This window comes from Dermacentor silvarum, chromosome 8 (genome assembly GCF_013339745.2).
Source record: "Dermacentor silvarum isolate Dsil-2018 chromosome 8, BIME_Dsil_1.4, whole genome shotgun sequence".
Taxonomy (NCBI): Eukaryota; Metazoa; Arthropoda; class Arachnida; order Ixodida; family Ixodidae; genus Dermacentor; species Dermacentor silvarum.
The window spans coordinates 155,762,462-155,778,827 of NC_051161.1; the positions used below are offsets into that span (position 1 = coordinate 155,762,462).

Sequence of the window (16,366 nt, forward strand, 5' to 3'; positions counted from 1 at the left end):
CAAAAGCTTTTCAAGATGTAGCTGAACCATTTTAAATATCACTACTTTCATCAATGCTTTTGCTGTTGATGCACTAATCTTGTAAACAATTGTGTACACAGTGCCTTAAAGGGTTAATGGTACCAACGAAATTGATCAGGTTATTCAGGGGGTCAAATTAAAAGAAGAGGCAGAAGGAATATATAAGCACACTACTATTTAGCAGTATTTACCCCATCCTAACTCACCCACGTATCTAGCCCATACCAGTTCTTACAGGCTCAAAAGTAAGGCACTTGTGCACCCAAAACTAACGCACACCCCATCTTATTTTAGCACATCTCCAAATCTGGCAATGACACCTGCAGAGTTCACAGTGTCACAAAAGAAAAGGTTGTCATCCACTTGTGAATAGCACAAAGTTAAAAAAGAAAAACCACACAAGATTTCTGTAAGAAAGCTTCACAGTTGAAAAATTCATGAAGCCCAGGACCAACACTTTTATGGGGTGGTAACACACGAACTTCGTCCATGTTGTGGAGTTCTGGATAACTAATTTGCCCCTTTCAATGCTAACAAAACTATCATATATTCGTGTGTAAATGTTGCACGCTTAAGTTTGGGCCTAAATATTAAAGAAAGAAATTATTTCTGGGAGAGCTGCCCCTCTTTTCTCAAGGGTGCACCTCAGTCGCGGTCACACAATGGTAGTATTAACGTGGTACACAGGAGCATCAGTCTCTTCAGTTGTAATTGCAGGTGATAATCTTTTGACGGAAAGCTTATTGATTTAAGAGGAAGCTTTAGCTCGGGTGCTCCTATCTAAATACAGAGTAGACCGCTTATAACGTAAGTCGCCGCAGTCGCGAATATCCGCACTATAACCAAAGCAACAATTTTCAAGGCCCGCACACATGCAAAACATGTGCACCGAGCCGCCACGCGTATGCGACAGTCGAGGAATGCGGCTAGAACGTTTGCATTCAATTTACAGTCGAATGTCGTTAATTCTAACCAAATCACGCAGCGGCGCCTCCAACCAGCATTGCTCCAGCACCGCCATAGAGTAAAAGCTCAGGAGAGACCCCTTAATGTCGCGCGCGAACAAAAAAAAAAAAAGAGAGAGAAAGAACACGGGGGAAATTTCACCCTCTCTCAAATGGCAAGGTTGCCGATTCTGCGTTGCGCCAGACCATGCGTGTACGCGCGGACATCTCAGCCACGCTACCGTAGCCACGCGCAGAAAATGGCAGTGAACCCTTCTTTCTCCTTTATGCTTCCTCTACTTTCTAGTCACGTGTTGACCTTGCACGCTGCGGCTACGGCGCAGAGGGAAGCAGCGGCACTGTCCCGGGCCGGCCAACGAAACTACCCACGCCAGCAAACGCCCGCTTCTCGGTAACGGCAGCAAACGAAACTTCGGGGAGCTGGCGCCGGGCCATCTATAGCGGCGGCGCCTGCACGGCGGTGGGCGTGCACGGTGACAGTCGAAAGTGAGGGAGCTACGAGGGAGGGCGAGGGGAGCCACCGAAGCGGCGGAGTTGCCGAGGCAAAGTACGCTTCCCTGCCGCCCTCCTCCCTCACATGCCACGGTCACCGCGTGCGCCCCTCGCCGTGCCGTGCCGGCGCCGCCCGCTCCCTGAAGTTTCATTTCGTGAAGCGAGGGTTGGCAGTTTCGTGGCCCTTGCTCGCAATGCGTGCCTTGATATTTCACGACTGCACTAAAGATTCTGGTTTCAGCCTCACTGGCTGTTCGTTCGCACCACGTGCCCTTCTCCTCCACTTCGTCTCTCTTTCTTCCTCGAGCACTCCTTGGGGCGCCCGTTTGAGGGGAGCGTTCGTCGTCTCTGCTGACTTCCGTACTCCCAGGCAGCCGCACTGTAACCGGTATTTCGTTTCCCGCAACTGCACTATAAGCGATACGTGTATACATGGAGTGCTATGGGAAAATTAACGGGAGTCTGAAAAGACCGCACTATATCCGGTCCTGCACTATAAGCGGTTACGTTATAAGTGGTCTATACTGTACATGTAAAAAGAGAACTCGTTTTTCTCGGCAAACACTGTACCAAATTTGATGAGATTTGTTGCATTCAAAAAAAAAAGTTAAAATCTAGTGACTGTTGGTTGTAAATCTTTGATTTAGGTGGTCAATTTTTTATTAAAAATTGATTGGTCGCAAATTTTCAAAAACGAAACTATCATGTTTACAACTCTAACTCAAATTATATCACAGTGCTGTAAATTGCACTGTATTGTACATCTAAAGTGGACAAAATCGATATATTTCACATGGCTGTAAAAAAAAAAAGATAAGTAATGTGCGTAGAGCTTTTGCAAAACCCTCCTTAAATAATGTAACAAATTCACGTAAGACATAAACTGACATATCAAATTTGTTCGCTATGGATAATCTAATGGATGCAGTTTACGTAACTGCGATATTTGTTCTTGGTCCAGAGCTATGAATTTGTAAACTTGGTGCTTCTTTTTAGAACTGAAGCATTTTTGAAAATTTCTTTTAAAGAATTCAGGCCCTAAATGAAACAGTCACTTGCAACAGTCATGAAACAGTCGCTTGCAACAGTCAGGATTTACCTTTCTCTCTCAAATGAAACAAATTTCATTAAAATTGGTCCAGAAGTAATCTCTGAAAATCTTTTCTGCTTTTTACATGTATTTGTATAGGCAGCATTATAGTTGGGCCCGAGCTAAAGCCTCCTCTTAACCACTGGCACCACCACGAAATTCGCTTGTCGGTGCCCCCTGGCCACGTGTGCACACCATGCTCACGTGAGGCGTTCCGTGCTTCAATATTCCTACGTCGTTTAGAGTCAAAACATCGTCTTTTTTTTTTCTCCGTGCAATTTTACACAAGCATGCCTGAGTTCATGGCCGGGAACAACTTCACCATTAAACAGGGTGGTATCAGCACGGCTTATAAACTCTTTCCGTACCGCGCCCATTAGGCATCGTTAGCTTGCTATCGATAATTTGAAACGTCGTTTCAGAAAATTCGGTTCACTTCGAAAAAAAAAGAAAAAAACGCAACCTATACATAGGAAAATACGATATACATCATGCTTTTTCTCTCTTGAATCACAGTACAGTGGAACCTCGTTGATACGATTGTGCGCAATATGTTTTTCGGGATGATACATTTTTTTTCTTTAACCGATAATACAATTTAGTTGGGTAATACGTTGGATGGTTCGACTTTCGGATGATATGCTTTATTTTTCTGTTCCTGTGAAGATCGTATCAACGAGATTCCACTATTGAAAATATCCATCTGTGAAATTGGAATGGAATCATCAATTGACAGTGCAGTGCTAATATTGTTATACTTTTCCATGATTAAATCTGCAGTTCACTGGTGTTACCTTCATTAATGCAGTGATGCTACTGCGGACTTATGATTTGGAGCAATTTTTGGAGCATCAGAAATTTCATTTTGGAGCACTTTGGAGCAGGCAATTTGGCATTTTGGAGCAGCTTGGAGCAGCTGATTTTTCATATCCTGAAGTATTTCGAAAAAGCGAGTTGCAATTTACATTCAATTACGTGAATAATTCTTATGTTCTCACGAGAAGCTTCGTAAACATTTCCATCTATTGCAGATCTCGTGGAGAAAAAAAATGCACTTGTGTGCATGCGACACACACAGACACAAATTGGTATCATTTCGTATATTGCTAGTTTTCCCAGATGTCATCGGTAATATCCAGAAACAGAAATGATGGACACATTGGCGGCACGCAGTTATTATAACCACGTCACGTCATGCTGCGCTTCAAACAAGCTACTAGCTGCGTTTCCGGAGTAGATAACGTCCGCCGATGAATCGCCAATTAACCTTGAAGCCGCGAGCCTCGGCAGAAACCGCACTTTGCCGTCGAGCCGCCTTGCAAGGCAGACAGACGCCGCGTCGGCGCAGTGCGTGGCACTGCTAAAGTCACTGGAACCTGGAACTTTGAAAGTACCGCAACCGCCGGAGCGAGCGCAGACAACACTGCGCGGAAAAGACGTGCGGCTCTTCCTCGGGTTTTCTAAGCTTGCTACAGTGAAGAACAGCACGATGGCTGCCGCAGTGGGCTCTGTGAAATCCACAAACAAAACCGCATTTCGTTTAGCTAGATACGATGTAAATTACAAGTACAGTAGCCGACGGATTTTTCGGACTCCAAAAATTCGGACTTGTTGGATATTCCGGACTTCATAGATGTACCGGCAGGATTCCCATAGAGCTAATGCAATTTCGCGAGCGATTTTTCGGACGAATCTAGGAGCCAATGTTCGATTTTCCGGACTAAATCGCTCGCTCCGAGCCACGCTACCCAATTTTGGAGGCCGCCATTTTGGATTTTCCGCTGGCTTGGCTTCCAGTGCCCTCCTGTATAGCCTTCAAGATCAGTAGACGCATGCTATCCCATCGTCTACGAGGCCATGCCCGCTCTTCCTTGGCCGACAAAACGTTCTAAAAAGCTGCACTTGCTTTTCTTTTTTTCTTTTTTTTCTTTTTTTGTTCGGTCCGTACGCTGTGTTGGGGTGAAAGCTTGCGAGGGTCAGCCAGCAACCGCAATTTATTCTTACGCACGCGAGAGAGGAAGGCGGCTGGAGGCGGTGACGGCGGAGACGGTGGGGAGTTACATTCTGCTCTTGCGGCTGCCGACGGAGCTGCCGCGCGGGCACCGTATCTTGAAAGCGATCTGCTATGTGGCCGAAGTGTGCGCCCGCGATCTGCGATGGGTACAAAGGGCGTGCGCCGAGTGCCACTAGCTTCGTATGCGCAGTTTTTTTTTTCATTTTTTTTTTCGACGTTCGCGTTGAAGCGAGAGAATAGACAGCGCGAAGGTCAATATGCCCGCGGTCATCGAGCGAGATGTGTTCATGTAACCTGTGCGCGCGTGACACCGTGCATATTTAGTTAGTAAGCGCATATTTACAACTTTATACGGCCGATAAAACTAACATCCTTACTTCGTATCGCTGTCTATTAATTGGCTATCGCAATCGATGCTCCGCCTTTTGGGCGAAGGTGCGACATTTTTCTTAAGCCGCTATAAGCCTCGTAATTTTTTTCTTCTGGGGGAGGGGGGGGGGGTTCGGACTGTTCGGTTTTTTGGACTGCTCGATTTTTCAGTCCCCGCGAAGTCCGGAAAATCGGTCGGCTACTGCACTCGGAAAGTGAAGCATTCAACTGTGCGCCACCCGTTCTAAATGCAAAGCGATCCCGATGCTCGTGTGTCGCACAAGATTTTTTTTTTCGGATGACTAGGTATCAAGCGCTGCCACAAAATCGTTTATACGCGTGGATATTATCGCTTTCTAACGTGGCTACTGATTTAACCGCGCACGAAACAGATCTATTTCTACGAAAATAAACAGTCCCTGACTGCACTACAAGAAAAGGGATGCTAAAACAGAATTAACCAGGTCATGTTCGTGTTGTTTTAAACAACACACGAGAAAATCTATATTTTAATTTTCAACATTGACAGCTCGATCGATCTTGATTGCAGTGGTTACACAGCCGCCCGTATTCCGTCGCTCTTCGAGCCACATTTTGCTCGGTTCTGCATACTTCTGAGCATCTCCTCGCTTTGTTTACTCAAGGCAAACCGCAGTCTTCAAAGCAAATGCGCGAAGAAGCTTTTCCATCACATTATGGCATTTAGGGAATTCGATGATATACCGCAAGTTGCTTCTCAGCTTGGCGATATCAACAAGTTCACCAAGTGGGAGTGAACTTGTCGCTCTTTATCCGGTGCAGCCAGATATAGAACGGCGCTTGCTGTCGCTCTTTCCGCTTAACTGGTATCGCGAAAAGCGCTTTCCCGGACTCCCGGCGGTTGCTGCACCCGAACGTGCAGCACCCGGGCATTTCATTTCGTTTTGTTTTAAGTCTACGAAAGTTACATATACACTAAATTATACAAAATGCAAAATCTGACCTCGTTGATGACTCGTACGCACGGCGTGTGCGAGCGATGTCTGTCTGCTTATATCCTCCGGCGCGGCTTAGATCCGCCATCTATAGTGGAAAGTGATCACCTGACGGCAACTGACCAATCGGCGGCGCGGCGGCTAAGAGAAAAGGGCTGCGGTACTTTCCAGGTTCCAGTGACCTTAATTGGGACGTATACGCGCTAGAGCTTTCTCGTCTCCTGTTTGCAGCTAAGGTTGCAACTAAGGCTCGCCCTGTCGTCACGTTGAACGTTTTAATTCCCCGGTGGTGCAATTGGCGATAGACGCCGTCAAATCAGAGACTGTTTGGCGCAGTTAGGCGCAATTTTCGTCGATTGTATCAGGATGGCGCAGTAAATCCCAATTGGCGCACTTTGGCGCAGTTGGCGCAGGAGTGGAATCACTGTTAATGTCTTTACCATGGTGTTAATTGCATCGTGAATCCACTTCATTTAGACACCATCTTGGCAAATCAGTTTGATGCAGCAAAACCTAGGGCTCATGCCAACAAATCTAACGAGAGCTGGCTATGTGTTCTGAGGGGGGGAGGGAGGGGCTCACCCCTTACACGCCACCGATTGTTCTGTGAAGCTTCCTTTAATTTAGCACTCAAAAAAGATAGCACCCTTTGGGGCGCATCTTGTGCCCAAGCAATTATCTGTCTTGTGTGCCTTTCCTTAACACTGCATGCCTGGTACTTCCCCGTTGCGAATCGCATAGCGCCATCAGCATGGCAGTAACGAGTGCATGGTTTTCAAGAATGGAAATGCAAGCAAGACAAATGATGATTACTGCTTCAGGACAAGATACATCCCAAAGGTTGTGAACTGTTTTTTTTTTTAATCTCTCTTTTTTTAATTTTCAGATTAAGGCTCACACAAAGGGTATCAGAGGTGAGGCATGGAGGAGCCAATAAAGTTTATTTTTCTCTCTCTCTGGTTAGCCGATGCAGCCTGTAGCTTTTGCTACACTGCATGGAAACAGTGTAGTCCAGAGCTTTCTCTCCACCTCTTACACACCAACTAAATGCCTCAGGGAAGAGTAGAACACACTCTGTGAGCCTCTGAGACAAGTACTGTGGCCACACACATTGTGGGAGGTGCTCACCATATTCGTGCAGGCAGAGACCAGCATCATGTACTTGGGGTTGAACTGGACGCAGTGGACAGGCCCCGTGTGGTCGCAACTAAGCACTGCGGTGCGCGTGCCTCCTTCCGCCGTGCTCCACACGTGCACCCGGCCGTCCGTCGAACCGCTGAACACGAACTGCGAGTCCGGACTGAAGGATGCCTCTAGGGGGATGCCCTTGTTGTTCATGTGGCCCTGCAAGACATCGTGAGGAGGTGTTTCCTAAGCTAGAAGAGTACTAAATGTTCTGCAGCTAGCATGCTAAAAAAGGCCGCTTGCCTATTCTTATCTAGCTCACCCATCATTCGCCGTGACAGCTGCACTCTTGGCGCTGTGCCTACTTTTATTGCCGAGCTTCATACACCCACACTGAGAATATTCAAAGTGGGGGTGTACACGTTCATGCGTAAAAAAAGATGGGCAGAGCGCCGCAAATGTGTGCAGCAAAAGAGCAAAAAAACAGTGCTAGTGTCGAACCAAGACAAAGCAGCAGAGTCCGCATCGCCATAGTCATCAGCGTGAATCGTACGTGATAAGCGACTGACAGCAACGCCAGAACGCTTCGTGCCTAATTGTGCCTTTGAAGCCTTAAGGCCAAACTACACGTACGTGTGCCGGCGCACGAAACCTCGCACCCACGTGCCTCATGCATGCTCAGATGGTGCAGGACAGATGGTGCGCATCGAAGCGTGGCTCGAGCACAGATCTCTAATGTCTACACACACTAAGAAATAGCATTGTCCAACATGGCGGCACCCATGGAAATTCACGCTTCAGCGTGAATTTTCGTCATGGCTACGTTCTCACTCGCGTTGATCGCCAGTAACTATTGAAATGAGCTTTCACTTTCTCTAAACTCACCTGGAACGCTAGTTATGAGCGCATAGCGTGTCCAATTTCCGAGATCGTTCTGCGATTCCGGCGCCCGTAGGCCTAACGAGACACGTCCGCACAGCAACAACAGGAGGATGGTTGCTAATGAATTGTCTTGGCTTGGGTATGTTTGGCACGAGGCACCAGACGAAACTATGTCTACCAAGGCAAAAATGTGAGCCAAATGGGCACGAGCTTTCGTGCGCCGGCAGGCGTATGTGTAGTTCGGCCTTTATTCTTGCGTTCATTGCCGCACATAACCCCACGTTGGCGGCTGGCCGCTTGCCTTCATAACTGTGTAGTTGCCATTCATGATTGCGTCGATAGCCACCATGATTTCGTCCACAGCAGTTGCAGTAAACAGTAGTCTTCTTTTGACTTGGTGCGTGCGTTGGCTGCCTGCCTTCAAAAACTGCAAGGTCGGCGTCCATGATCACATCGATAGCGGCCGCGGTTTCGTTCGCAGCGGCTGCGGCAAACAGTAGTTTCGCTTTTACTCGGTGGAAAGCTGACTGGAATGAAGAGCACCGGCTAAATCGCAATGGGGAACTTTGCTGGTGACCAGTTCACTGGCAAAAAAGAAATAATCGAGATGTGCGCGCGGTAGTGCAAAGCGTGTCTCAGATAACGACGCGTGGGGGGGTTTCCTTGGGACTTCATCGAGCTTAGTAGGGTTCCCTGGGACCAACAGCTTGAGAACCCCTGCCATACACGATGCACAAATGATGTGCAGACCAGCTCACCTAGATGATGCTAGCCAGCTTTGCCAATCAGGAAGCACTTATGTATATTCAAGCAGCCAACAGAAAATTAATACAGTCCACGTCCATTACAACAGATCCACATACAGCATACTTGCGAATGTTACGAACTATTATTTTCACTTAGTTTGGTCTGCCTACATACAGACTAAATTGTAACCAATTTCCCTTTTAATGGACCCAGCTATAATGGACTATCAGCTACAGCAAAATTTTTGGGCAAATTTCGTCTACGTGGTGTAAACACATCATATTTTACTGCGGCGATGCATGCGGGGAGCATTGCCCTGCATGCGACTATTTCCAGCCCTTTGTGAAATTTGTGAAAATGTATTTTTTCTCAAGCAACAAATGCACTAGTGACACGCTTCATGCAACGGGGTGCCATGCCCCACCCTGCCGTCAGAAAAATTCTCGTGTCGGCCATGAAAGTAGACCACCACCATCCACCACAGTCGGCTCAGTGCCGAGCAAGCACCGAGGGTGCCGCTAGGCCTAACAAGCCTCGAAGTGAAGTCTTGCATATGGCTTTTCAATATCCACTGCTGACAATCCCAAAATGCACCTGTTTGAGAAAACTTTATTTCTCAGCACGTCAATTCGCGCAAAAAAAGATACGCTGCTATTTGCGGCGTTTAGACTCTCACCTCGCAACACCCGCATGGAGTGCTGCACGCAGTCGTGCACGCAGTGCAGTGGCGGCCAGACTTTTGAGTTGAACTTGCCTCGTACCACGGCCGTTGTTCATGCTACACATTTAAGAGCGGTTGTTGCTTGTCGCAATAGATAAAATTAAGACACTGAGTTATACTAGTGGCCAGGGTTTTGTGTAAAGAACAGGCTGTAGTCGTCGTGTGTGTCATCGGCGGCGGTGACGCGCTCAGGCCAGGTGGTGGTCGGCATGGCAGCACTGGCTGGCCGACTCCCTGCCGTTGTACCGGCCGTTACCGTATTTACTCGATTCTAACGCGCCCTTGATTGTAACACGCACCTGTTTTCCGTGATGACAAAAAAAAAAGTCCTTTACAGTACCGCGCACCTCATGCTTTCAGACAGAAATACAACTTTCTCTCATTTGGAAAAACATATTTCCTCCCGATGCACTGAAGTTGTGATAAATAAAAAAAGTCGCAGTTTCGCCCGAAAGGCAAAGCATCGAATGCATTAGCAAATTAGTAGACCGCTATACGAAGTAAGGATAGCAGTTTTATCGGCCGCATAAACTTGCAAACACTCGCTTACTAAATAAATTAACAAGCACAGTGTCACGCGCGCACAAGCAAACATGAACACATCTCGCTCGTTGACCGTGGAACCGAACTTTCAAAACGCTCGTGGGACGAAGCACGGCGAGTGAATTGACCTTTGTGCTATCATGCTATCACTTCAACGCAACCTATAAGTGGAGAAAACACGGCGCGCGGCAGACTTTCCCCGTCGCAGATTGCTTTCAAGATAGGGCCAAGGCGATCGTATCGCCGAAGTGAATCATCGCTTCGGTCCACTGCTTCGGTCCACTGAAACCATTCCGCATTGCTTTGCTGGCGAAAATCCTCTCCTTCTTTTTGCGCCAGTCCCGAATGCAAGTTTCGGATTCTCCGAATGCCCGTGATGAGGCCCGATTTCCGTCCGTCTCCGCACACATGATCACTTTCCTTTTAAATGTGGCATCATGATTAACTCAGTACTTCATGCTGATAGAGCAGACGCAGAGAACGTGATGACCGGCGGTAGACTATTGCCTAAGCACGTGTACTGCAGCACATGGAGGAAGCTACGGTAGCTATGCTCGAGAGTAGCTAGGCTCGACGCATGTGTGAGGCGGCCATTTTGAAATGCCGACGGCTATATGGTAACGCAGATTTAGGGTCGCACTCGATTCTAACGGGCACACAATTTTGGAACCTGTTTTATCAGAAAAAATGCGCACGCTAGATTCCAGTAAATAAGGTAATCTTGCCGTTGTGGAGGTGTACGTATGTTCTAGTACAGGGAAACTGCCTTTTGTTCAGTATTATTATTGCGGCTAAAATAGTGAACCAAGCTTCGAGAAACTTGGGACCCACCGTGAAGGTCTGCTGTGGCGTCCCCTGGAAGGCATCGATGAGGTGGATGAGGGCCCCGTTGGTCGAGATGAGGATGCTCTTGCCGTCGGGACTGAACTTGAGCCCCGTCCAGTCGCAGTCCCGGTCCTGCGGAAGCTTGAACGTGTTGAAGGGACCCTTGTCAAAGGTGCGCAGGTCGTAGAGCTTCACCAGCTCAGAGTTGAGGCCCACCGCAAAGATGAGGCCCTCGGGGTCAAAGTTGCCCACGGGACGACCAGTCAGGTGCATCACCCCCTGCCGGTAATTTTAACAAAAGGTACAAGGAGCACCATTAGGAAAAGGAACAACGGTCATCTAGTTTGGCTGAAAGACGAGGAAAAGACCATCTGTCAGACATCGACAGACACACCACACTCTTTAAGGCAGCAGTGTAAACAGACCAGGAGAACGGGTTGTACACAAACGCTGTTACATGCAAAATTAGATGTAGAAACACGGAATACAGTTAAAGCCAATACAGTAAAATCTCGGTGATACGAATCTCGCGGGGTGGCATGAAATATTCGTATCACCCAAAATAGGTATCATTAAAACAAACAAAATCAAGAAAAATTAATTTATTTCTAGCAGAAGAAATTCCTAATAGTGGAACCCCGTTGATACGTTCCTCACTGCAACGTTTTCCTGGCTACTACGTTACGCTGTCGCGGTCCCGACCTAAATCCCCTCGACTTCTATGTATTAATACTAAGTTCCCTTTGATACGTTACCAATCTATAATGTTCCTGCATCCTACGTTGCGTTTGAATGTGGCAGTCACGCAAATTTATTGGTGCAGCCAGCTTGTACGTTGCAACAAGTGACCAGTGTGTTGCGACAAGCGACCGGCACGTTGCAGATATGGTGCTGATATAATCTCGACCGGGTGAGGTGGGTCGTCAACGCAGGAATCAGGAGACGACGATGAAGGCGGGCATCGTGATGATGAAAAATAGAAAAGATTGTATTCACTTCATTAGTACATGGTTTTGACTCTATCCGAGTCTCGAGCGGTTCTGATTAACACGGGGGCCAGAACGGTCTCAAATCCCCTCGTGGTGGCCGATGTTTCCTTCGGGGAAGTCCTCTCTCCGGTGGTCAAGTTGACGACCTCCTCTCCCTCGGGTCCTCCTTCTTGGTAGCTCGCAGTTTTCGTCTGCTCCGGTCGTAGAGGTGAGACACTTTCTAGGGGATGAAGGGGATTATCTCATCATGGGAAAAGCGCTGGGGCTTGCTTCCCATATTGGAGAGATGCAGATTCCAGGAAGATCATAACCTGCCGATGACTCCTTCTGGGAACTTGTGTAAGTGTCAGACCTCTGTCGTGCGGTCAAGTTGACAACCTCCTCCCCCTCGGGTCCTCTTCTTTGGTAGCTCGCCCTTTTCGCCTGCTCCGGTCGTAGAGGTGAGACGCTTTCTCGAGGATGAAAAGAGGATTATCTCGTCAGGGGAAAGGCGCTCGGGCTTGTTTCCCACATTTGACAGGTGCAGTTCCAAGCCGATCATAACAGCCCGTCCACCGCCACAGGAGGTCTCGAAGGGGTTGCAGCATCCAAGCACCTCGAAGAGACCGTAGACCCCGTGCCTCTGCTTCGTTTCGCCGTTCGTTCCAAGGCAGGCCAGGTGACACCCTCTGGAAATAGACCATGCCAAGCCCAAGGCACAACAGAGAGCACCCAACTAACCATGAGAACTGCCAGGTTCACACATTCTTCACACAAAACCTTATCAGAATTAAACCTGCAGCCCTCGTTCGAGCTTCCCGAAAATTAACAAAAGGAAAAAACTAGACTTAAGTGCATATTTCAATTAACCTAATACCTAACGTTTTTGTTTCTCCTGCCCGGGAAAGCCACATTTATTGAGAGACTGAGAGTGCATTGAAAATGATCAGACGGATAAATGCTGCGCAATGAGTTAGTTACTCGTTGGGTCAATAGTATCTGCCAGTACCAGCGCTTCTAAGGCAAAATGTACTGCGCTCTGATGACCGCTTGAGCTCCTAATTAAGCTGATTCATAAAGTGGCATTTAAAGCCAGAAAACCAAAAGCCATACTCTATCTGCAATGGTAGCCGATAAACGCACCTACCCTGTAAGCATTGAATTATCCAAAATGGTTCGTTTCTACAAACCTCCAATGTCAATGCCTATCTACAAAAACAGCGCGTTCACGAGCCACCACCGTCGCAAAACCTGCTACGCAGTTTTATTCGCGTAATTGGTGCGCATAACAATCATCACAACGAATCACCGAGATTAACGCGGAACCTTTGAAATTTAAAAGAAATAAGGTCTTAATAACTAACAAATGAAAAAAAAATGCAACGCCCTCTATTTACAAATTTACAAACGGGAACCTTATGGAGGCGCCCAATTCGACAATTACTACCTCCTAATGCGCACTCGACTAGGTCGCAATCTGAAAGTCATTGGGCCTCGCCATGGGCAATAAAGGGTGCCAGACACACACTGCCCCCTCCCGTCACCTGTCAATTCGTGTGGCCGCAGCTTTCTTTTGCGTCTCAGGGAGGGAGGCCGTAAACGCGAGGAGAATCGCCACTCTTCCTTTGCTCTCGCTCTCGCGGCGCATTCCCCCTCATTGACTGTTTGACTGGCCCTGTGCTTGCGCGCGTACCTCATCCAGGTTGCCCCTTTCAGCCGCATTCCTACTCGCGGAGACGCGCCCTGTTCTGTTGTCAGCCGCCTTTGGCGACGTCTCCGTTTTCTCAACCACCATAACGAGCCCTTTGACGTTCTGCATGATGGCATGTCCCCTTTGCTTACGGGCTGCGGTGTGGCGTCTTTCTCGAATTTGCGCTGCGCTAAATACTTCGCTCGTTTGCGCCGTCTGAAATTTTTTTTCCTCGCCAGGCGGTCACTGAATGTGCCTCTGCTATCCCCGAGTGTGATGTTCCTGCTCTGCTTGGCCGCCCGCCATGTCAGTCTAATCTCCTTTGGGCGGTTCAGGACTGTCGCTCAAATGCGGAAGTACAAGGGAGTTTTTCAGCGCCTCCTTGACCTTTTTAGGGCTGCTGAAACAAGCCTTGCCTCCGCAAGGAACGGCCTCCGGAAGAGCCACTGTTTCCACTTTTGTGGCGCAATCGTTCTCTGCTACCGCAATTTCCTGAGCCGTGTTACGCGGGAGAGCTTGGACTGTAGGGTCGCCAAAACTGAGGCCCTTTTTCTTTAGCAGCATTTCCGAGCGATTTGAAAATAAGTAGGGGTATTGTTTGGACAGATTTTGTGATACTGCGGCTTCAGTCATCAATAGTCCGAACGGCCCCTCGATCTTTACGCTGGCTATGGGCAAGCAAACACTATCCTCCTCAACTACCTGCCGGATCCACGCATGTTCCCCGGTGAAATCCTCAGGTTGCACATACGCAGGGTGGACGATGTCCATTGTCGCAGCCGAGTCCCTAAGTACCCTACATGGCGTTCCGTTCACTGCGAGGTCGCGAATGTAGGGTTCTAAGAGCTCCAAGTTGCCGTCGTCATTTACGAAAGAAAAAACAATCCTAGGCTTCCGACAGCCGATCGCAAGGTGTCCAGGCTCCTGGCAACGGAAACAGACGACCGGTTTTCTAGCCCCAAACGCCCTTTCTGTTTTTCTTTCGTCTTTCGCTGCGCTGTTATTCTGGCCTAAATTATCTGTCGGCATGTCTTTGGTCTCACTTCCAGCTTTCTCTTTGTGAAAGGGGCACCTGTTTTCCTATTTGCCGAATTTAGTCAACGGCGTGACGCGCGTTTTCTCGGATTCACGACGTGCGGCGAATTCATCTGCTAGCACTGCGGCACGTTTTAAGCCCTTCTCGCCCGACCTATCTTGAATCCACAGGCGCATCTCTTCGCTCAAGGACCCATAGAACTGCTCCATGCAGATTAGCTCAACAACCTTGTCGTGACAACCGAACGCATCTTCCCCTTTTAGCCACTCAATTAAATTGCCTTTCAGTTTGTAAGTGAAATCTTGAAAAGACTCGCCCGGTGTCCTAGCTGCCTCCCGAAAACGGCAGCGGAAAGCCTCCGCTGAGAGCCGATATTTCCTTAGCAACGCAGCTTTTACTTTCTGATAATCTTCTGACTCGTCCTTCGTTAGCCCTGCAATTATTTCGGTTGCTTCGCCAGGAAGAACGGTCAGAATCTGTTGCGGCCAACTCTATAGTGCCAACCCGTTTCTCTCGCAGGTTCGTTCAAAAATAACGAGAAACAATCCCATGTCATCGTTAACCTTGTACGACGGCATGAGATCCCTTATGTTCACTCTTGCTTCACCTGAATGCCTTTCATCTATTGAGAGGTTATTTGCTGATTGCCTGGCCAGATCCCGCTGCACGTCTAGTTCTTTTAGCTTTAGCTCGTGAGCTCTCTGTTCCTCGCGTTCCTTTCTTTCTGCAGCTTCCTTTTGATCAGCTCTCTGCCTTTCCCTCTCTTCTGCAGCGTTTTGCTCAGCTTTCTCAGCTCTTTGCCTTTCTTTCTCTTCTGCAGCGTTTTGCTCAGCTTTCTCAGCTCATTTCTCTATCTCTTCCCATGCTTCTGAAATTTCGTCCTCAAGAGCACATCTCAATCGCCTCAATAAGCTGCGGCTTTCTCTGACTCTTCCCGACCTCAATTCCCAGCTCTTCACAAAGTAATAACAACTCTGGCTTTTTCCGTTTGCCCAAATCCATGGTCAATCCCAAACGAGGACTTTCTTACTCTGCTGTGACGTGAGGAAGCTTTCAACAGGAGCCTGCACGTACAGAAACTAATTCGCCGTTTTAGAAAACACACAAGCTAAAACCTGGCAAATTCTCAAAGAAAGTCAAGCGCTCACCATTCTGCTGAAGCCAGTACGAAAGGTGGAGTATCCCATTGCTGCCAACCAGCTGATATAATCTCGACCGGGTGAGGTGGGTCGTCAACGCAGGAATCAGGAGACGACGATGAAGGCGGGCATCGTGATGATGAAAAATAGAAAAGATTGTATTCACTTCATTAGTACATGGTTTTGACTCTATCCGAGTCTCGAGCGGTTCTGATTAACACGGGGGCCAGAACGGCCTCAAATCCCCTCGTGGTGGCCGATGTTTCCTTCGGGGAAGTCCTCTCTCCGGTGGTCAAGTTGACGACCTCCTCTCCCTCGGGTCCTCCTCCTTGGTAGCTCGCCGTTTTCGCCTGCTCCGGTCGTAGAGGTGAGACGCTTTCTCGAGGATGAAAGAGGATTATCTCGTCACGGGAAAGGCGCTCGGGCTTGTTTCCCACATTTGACAGGTGCAGTTCCAAGCCGATCATAACAGTGCAAAGAGCGCACCCGTGCGGGCCTCATCGTCAAAACGATCTGCGATGTTGAGTGCGCCTAGTGCAGGTAGCTTCGTATGCGCTCTGCTTTCGACATTTAGTTTGTGTTGAAGCGAGAGACAGCAGGAAGGTCAATTTGCTCGCAGCTGCTGCCGCGCTTCCTTGCTCTCAAAGAGTTCAGCGAGTTCATCGTCGCTTTGACAGCGAGATCATCGAGCGAGACGTGTTCATGTTTACATGTGTGCGTGACACTGTGCTTGTTAATTTAGTTAGTAAGCGAATGTTTACATGT

General features: G+C 48.2%; 1 protein-coding gene across 5 annotated transcripts in view; it reads right to left on the reverse strand.

The window, feature by feature from the left end:
* Positions 1 to 6,942: 6,942 nt before the first annotated feature.
* Positions 6,943 to 16,366, reverse strand: part of LOC119461784 (WD repeat-containing protein 82) — a 92,806-nt gene continuing 83,382 nt past the window's right edge. For all 5 annotated transcript variants that reach the window (XM_037723159.2, XM_049672170.1, XM_049672169.1 and 2 more), the window contains 2 exons: positions 10,775 to 11,047; positions 6,943 to 7,269 (listed from right to left, as the gene is read on the reverse strand). In XM_037723159.2, coding sequence (XP_037579087.2) covers positions 6,958 to 7,269; positions 10,775 to 11,047 — 585 coding nt within the window. In that variant the 3' untranslated portion in view covers positions 6,943 to 6,957. The remainder of the gene's footprint in view (positions 7,270 to 10,774; positions 11,048 to 16,366) is intronic.